At 50.3% G+C, this 6509-nt stretch overlaps 1 protein-coding gene across 1 annotated transcript in view; it reads right to left on the bottom strand.

The window, feature by feature from the left end:
• Nucleotides 1-3699: 3699 nt before the first annotated feature.
• The window catches only part of PIPOX (pipecolic acid and sarcosine oxidase), a 17829-nt gene continuing 15019 nt past the window's right edge, over nucleotides 3700-6509 (bottom strand). The window contains exons 5-8 of the mRNA XM_006165468.3: nucleotides 5953-6099; nucleotides 5450-5608; nucleotides 4796-4871; nucleotides 3700-3932 (exon numbers count right to left, since the gene is read on the bottom strand). Coding sequence (XP_006165530.1) covers nucleotides 3802-3932; nucleotides 4796-4871; nucleotides 5450-5608; nucleotides 5953-6099 — 513 coding nt within the window. The 3' untranslated portion in view covers nucleotides 3700-3801. The remainder of the gene's footprint in view (nucleotides 3933-4795; nucleotides 4872-5449; nucleotides 5609-5952; nucleotides 6100-6509) is intronic.

The following is a 6509-nucleotide window of genomic DNA, read 5'->3' as shown; positions in this document are numbered from 1 at the left end:
GGTGGCAGTGCTAGGAGAGGCAGAGGGAAGTGCGGGCAGCCCCGGACCAGGAGGGCAAACCCTCACCGCCCTTTCTCCCCAAGCTTCAGAATGGTGGGATGGCATACTGGCCACTCAGTTCCTCACTTTTCTCTCCCCGTCACTGTGAGCTGCTTTACGGCTCATAACATGCTTTTCCACACACCCAGGTTCCGCATGGCTCACTCCTCAGACCCTCAGGTCTGCTCCAAGGCCCCCTCCTCAGCAGGCCCTACCCTGGCCACCCGTGAATCCTCCCCATCCCCATCTGCACCCCGCTCTGCTTCTGCTCCCAAGCCCTCGTTACCTTCTAATATATGATATAATTACTTGTGTGTCTTGTTTACATATCTTTTTCTTGTTGGGCTGTAAGCATTTATCTTTTCCTCATTGAACTGTAAGCGCTATAAGAACAAGAGTTCTTTTTATTGCGGTAGAATACACATACCACGGAATTTGCCATCCTCACCGTTTTAAGTGTATGGTTCCGTGGCACCAATGCACTCCCGGTGTCATGCAGCCAGTCTCCAGAACTCTGTTCATCTTGCAGATTTGAAGCTGTATACCCATAAACAAATCCCCATTTCCTCCTCCTCCCAGCCCTTGGCAACCACCATGGCCTTCTCTGTCTCTATGAATTTGACTACTGTAAGTGCCTCGCAGAAGTGGAATCATACGGTGTCTGTCTTTTCATGACTGGCTTCTTTCACTTAGCATAATGTCCTTGAGGTTCATCCATGTTTTAGAATATCAGAATTTCCTTCTTTTTTAAGGCTGAATAATATTCCATTTTTTGGCTCTTCATCTGGCCATGGATGCGTGGGTCTTCTCTCCCTCTCGCCCATAGTGAATAGTGCTGCTCTGTCCATGGTATGTATCTCTCTAAGACTCTGTTTTCAATACTTTTGGGTATATACCCAGAAGTAAAATTGGTGGATCATATGATAATTCTATTTTTAATTTAAATAAATTTTGGGGGTGGAACAGCAGTTGGCATAATAGCTATGTCACTGGACTCTCATGTAGTTGACCCTGGTTCAAGTCCCAGACCCGGTGGCTTAAACTCACACAGGGCATTTGTGCGTGCATGCCCAAGGTCCCGAGAGGAGAATGAAGGAGAAGGGATTGCGGCGTGGCCATCCTCCCTTGGGGGTGATTTCTCGCTTTCTGTCTCTCTGTCTATGTCTTTCTGGCAAGCTCACGCGCCCTATAGCCAAAAAACTCTACCAAAAAAAATAGTAAAATAAAATTAAAAAAATTTTTTTCATGAGAGCAAGAGACAGAAAAGATAAGAGAAAGACGAGAATCTCAACAGAGTCTCACACCGCGACTCCCCCAGCCTGCCCAGCCAGCCGGGATCATGAGCATGTGCAGACATGTACAGGTCAGCCGGGGAATTGAACTTTCCATCTTCCATATGGACCCAGCATCTCTTGAGCAGTGCATTATCACTGTGCACTGAGCCAACCCTATTTTTAATTTTTTCTGAAGTTAATTTTATCCATGATAGAGAGGATGTGTGCGTGAGTAAGAGAGAGAAGCACCCTCGATGGGTCCTGTTATTCCACAATTCCCTCTTCCCGGCCCTCCAGCTCGTCGAGATCTTGAGTACATACACATACATCCGGCATGTTTTCAGGCTGACGGAGGATCTGAACCCACAAAGTATCATGTGGATTCCAGCTTCCAGCTCTGCAGTTCAGTTTGCTGACAACTGTGCCCCATTTTTAATTTTTTGAGGAATCTTCATACTAAGTATTTGTGTATCGCATAAATGAATGGTCTTATTTGATCGTCACACACCCCTGTAGAGTTGGTTAGTATTGCTATTTGCATTTTACAGATATGATTATTCCTATTTTATAGAATGAGGTTCAGGAAATAATCCGAGATTGCCGATACAACACACTTGGCTTGGGGTGGAAGGATTGGCTGGCTTTTCTAATTCACTAGAGTTGCCAGTGCCAGCCATGAGCCCGGGCTTTAAGAACGCAGGCTGCTGAAGAGCATGGCCTCTGTGCTGGATTTCCTCTGGGAATGTATTTACGCTCATCCTCGTGCCCACTCTTCCTCCGCAGTGGCTCTTCCTAGCATCCAGCCCATCCAGTCCCAGTCTTTCTCTCCCTAGAGCAGCTCAGCTCCCGTTCCCTGTGGTTGCACTGACCTGATCTGGAGACCCTCCAGGTGGGTTTCATCTGAGAGTGCCCAGCCTTGCTTGAGGCCCTGTTTACGCCCCTCACCCCTCCACCCACCCCGGGGTAGTTATGAGCCTGTTTCCTTCCAAAGCAATTAGTGCAAGGAGGCCAGCCGCCTCGGTGCTAATGCCGTTTCATTAAGTGGGAGCAATCCTAATGATAATAAAATGGCACATTTAACATTCAAACATTGAACAGGGTTTCTACGCGAGTGTGTCTCTCTCTTTCTTTCTGGTATAACAGCTCCATCTTCATAAGGACCTGACAATACACCTTAATGAGAGACCAGGGAGCTGAGCAGCTTTAGAGTCAGAGAGAGGGTGAGGACCAAAGAACCCAGAGACAGAGGGTGCAGAGCGCTGAGGGGATAATGACTCTAAAGGTTCCCGGGGTGATGGGTCCTGCGTGTGGTGCTAATTTAGACAATTAGAGCCTGTAAGAAATAAGGTCACATGGAAAAGAAAACCCACCATAGACTTTAATGTAATAGTTATTTATTTGTTTGTTTGTTCAACACATTTTTTTTTTTAATTCCCAGAGGGCATGCACCCTTGCCAGAGAGCCAGAGAGAAACAGAAAGAGAGAAAGCACACCATCCAAAGGAGCGCCCATGCCACAATCCCTTCTCCTCTATTCCTTCCTCCTGTCAGGATTTTGGGTATGCCCACACATGCAGTTGGTATGTTTCTCAAGCCACCTAGGCCAGGACTCAAACTACAGTGGACCATGTGGGACACGGCTGCTTTAACCAGTAGGGTTTAGGACCAGCCCTGACAAATCTCTTTCTTTTCTTTTCTTTTCTTTTCTTTTCTTTTCTTTTCTTTCTTTCTTTCTTTCTTTGTTTCTTTCTTTTTCTTTCTTTTCTTTTTTTTTCTTTTCCAGTTTGCTACAGGGCATAGGTGTTCACCAGAGAGAGAGAAGGAAAGTGAGAAATCGCCTCCTCCCCCCGGACATGGCCATGCCACAATCCCTTCTCCATTCTCCTCTCAGCATTTTGGGCATGCATGTACATTGGTCTGGCATGTTTTTCAAGCCACCAGGATTTCAAGTCCAGGATTCAAACCGCACAGTGGGCTATGTGGGATCCAGCACCTTAACCTCCATACACCTGCTGGCACCCCAACAAATCTGTTTCAATGAACACTTATTGTGTAGCTAAGATGAGCCAGACTTTTTGGGTTTTTGCGAGGGAGGATGGCTCTCACATTAGGAAAAGGAACTCCAAGAGCAGTAGTGATCTATGAGAAATCAACTTTGTTTACCCCCCTCTGGGCAGACTTAGCCAAATCTGTGTCGAGATCATTAAATGACCCAGTGAAGAGAATTTTAACAACTGCTCTGGCCTCCCGAGCCAGCCCTTGCGCTCCCCGCTGGGTGAGACACATCGCCAAGGCCCTTTCCACTCTGTGGTTGCAGAATAGCTGACCAACCTTGTGGGAGGAGAGAGCCAGGGAAGAGGGTAGTCTCAGTCATCTGGAGTTTGTGGGGATTTACAGGTGGCCAGAGGTGACAGGATGACGTCCTGAGAAGCCATCCCCTCCCCACCCAGCAGAGGCTCCTGTGCACAGGAAGAGCTGCTGGTCTGGGGTCAAAGGTGGGCTTTGCCCAGGCCAGAGAAGCGGCTGATTCGAAAAGGTGTCAAGTCATAGGATGGCGTTACTTTCATGCTTAATTCACACAGGATTTTCCCCACAACTGGGGACAGCTTGAATCCGTGCCCTAGGAAAAGGAGAGCAGATTGTCAAGCATGCTCAGAAACCAAGAGACTGGATTCTAGAAGGTCCCTAGTCAGCCACACTGGGCTGACCCTCTTCTTGGTCACACTCCAAAGCCGGAAGTTGCCTCCTGGACCATCCAACCTTCTTGGACTACCCAGCCTCCTTCCATACTCAAAGCCCAGTTTTTAGTACCTATCCAAGCATGGGAAATGCTATTTTTTCTTGTATTGAGATAGGCCTTTTTTCCTTTGTTTTGTTGTTATTTGTTTTTAATTGCCAGGGGACATGTGCACTCACCAAAGAGAGAGAGAGAGAGGAAGAGAGCGGGAGAGAGAGAACATCTCCCAGGGAGGTGTAGTCATGCCACAATCCCTTTCCTTCATTTCTCCATCCCATCCGGATTTGGGGCATGCACACACATGTGCCCAGCATGTTTTACAAGCTGCTGAGGCCAAGACTTGAACTGTGGTCAGACTTGTGGGATCTGGCTCCAGATACATAGCACTTAACTACAGGGCTACAGGGCAGACCCAGTTATTTGTTCATTTATTTATTTTATGAGAGAAAGGTAATTTTGTCAAGGTCTTACCACAGCATGGTCCTCCTGCCCCAGCCTCCCAGGCAGTACAACCGCAGCTGTGCACCACCAAGCCTGACCTGTTTAGGTTGGGCCGGGAACTGAACCCAGGCCTCCCCTGCAGTGGCCTCAGCCACCACACCGCAGGGCCCTCCCCCTTGTGCTGTCACAGCTGGGCTGGTAGAACTGAACCCAGGCCTCCCCTGTGGTGGCCTCAGCCACGTGCTGTCACAGTTGGGCTGGTAGGCAGGTTTTAAGGTGTCCCATCTCCCTGTCCTCGGGCTTACCAGAGAATCCAGCACCAATGACAATGTTGTCATACATCGGGTGTCGATCGAGAACGAAGTGCCTATCAGGTGTGTTCTGTAAAGAAACAACCACAGCTGAGTCCTTTGAGGATAGCGGGAGGAGGAACGCAGGCTCTAACGGGAGGGGACCGAGCTGGATTTCTCTGCAGAAAGGACGGGATGGGGCCAGGCACGCGCTCTGCCTGCCATGCTCGAGGGGTGCCGGCCTCGCTCCTCCGTCCCTCTGCCTCTCTTCTCATACAGAGCTGTGGACACAGTGGGTGCACAGATCATCTTGGTAAACTAACTTTAGCCAAGACGCTGCAGGCCCTGGTGACATCTGTCTCTTCTCTTTGTCCCTAGGGCCTGCTCAACTGGAGCATCTTGCCAAAAAATCTTTTAGAGCTCTTCTGGGAATTAGAGTGAAGGACTGCCAGACATAAGCCTAGTTCCCTAATGAAAAAGAATATGCATAATCCCTAACTGGCCCCTCTCTGGTAGAGGTGGACTGACCCACAGAAATTAGCTCGTTTGTTTAAAGTCACAAACTCCGTCAAGGGACAGATAGAGACAGGCCTGGCCAGCACAAGATCTGTCTCCTCCCCCATCCCCGGAGCCCCGAGAGCGCCTGGCGAGGCTGCGCCGACCCCTCACCGTGTACATGCAGCACTCCATGACGCTGGGCTCAGGCTTCAGGTCAGGCAAGTGATCTCGGACAAAGCCACGCAGGATCCGGATGTCTTGGCTGTCTGAGCATGCTGTGGGGCCGTCCCGCTCCTCGGGGTCTGCGCTGTTGCCGTGGTGATAGCAGACCTGGCTCCCAATCAGAGCGGTGTGAGCGGCGGGGGCCAGGGGCAGGCTTGTACACAGAACGTCCCCATCCATCATTCCAGCCTTCCCCGACCCTGACAGATGCTGTGTTCCCACACAAGCTGGCCTAGCCGTCCACCCCTGCTCCCACCCTTGGTATGCAAAGGAAGGGCCTCCTTTGCTGGGCCTCAGGGCAGCCAAGGGTCTTGCACCGCTAAGAGAGAAGTAGGGAAGCAGGCACCTGCTGAGCCCACGGGCCTCTAAGGAGTCTGTGGAGGGGACAGGCAGGGCAGCTGCCCTAAATCTGCACATGCACTGATGGGCCCTCCCTCGGCCTTCCTGCTCACCTTCATCAGCCCTGGGTACTCTCCTGCAGGCAGCCCGTAGATGTGCTGGGGAGCCAGGTCCAGGCCCAGGAAGCATGGGAAGGCCTGAGACGCTCCATAGCTCCCTGCAACCTTCTCTTGCCAGTAATACACGTTGACCCGCAGGGTCTTCAGGCAGGAGGAAAAACAGACAGTAGGAGATGAAGGGAGAAAGCCATGGAACTCTACAATGAGAGCAGTTTCTTCTGGGATTCTGCAACTCTTTAATACAAGTTGGGATGCCAACTCAGCCATCCTTGCTTCACTCAATTCTTACGTCATTTACCTGTTACTTCCTGAAACAAAGACCTCTGAGCCTCTGCCTCTCCTCACATTCCTAGTTTTCCCCCAGAGCTGCGCTTCAGCTCTCCTTTCTCTATCCTCCCTGGCCTGAGCAAATAAATGCCAGGTATCTATTGAAACGCTTACTATATGCTCACCAGAGAGGTTTCTTTGCTATAGGGCATGTGTGCTCGCCAGAAAGACAGACAGGGAGACAGGGAGAAATCACCCCCCCCCCCGGGTGAATGGCCCCACTG

This window comes from Tupaia chinensis, unplaced genomic scaffold (genome assembly GCF_000334495.1).
Source record: "Tupaia chinensis unplaced genomic scaffold, TupChi_1.0 Scaffold143921_1, whole genome shotgun sequence".
Taxonomy (NCBI): domain Eukaryota; kingdom Metazoa; phylum Chordata; class Mammalia; order Scandentia; family Tupaiidae; genus Tupaia; species Tupaia belangeri.
The sequence above is the reverse complement of the archived record's forward strand: the minus strand, read 5'-3'. Positions and strand labels throughout refer to the sequence as shown.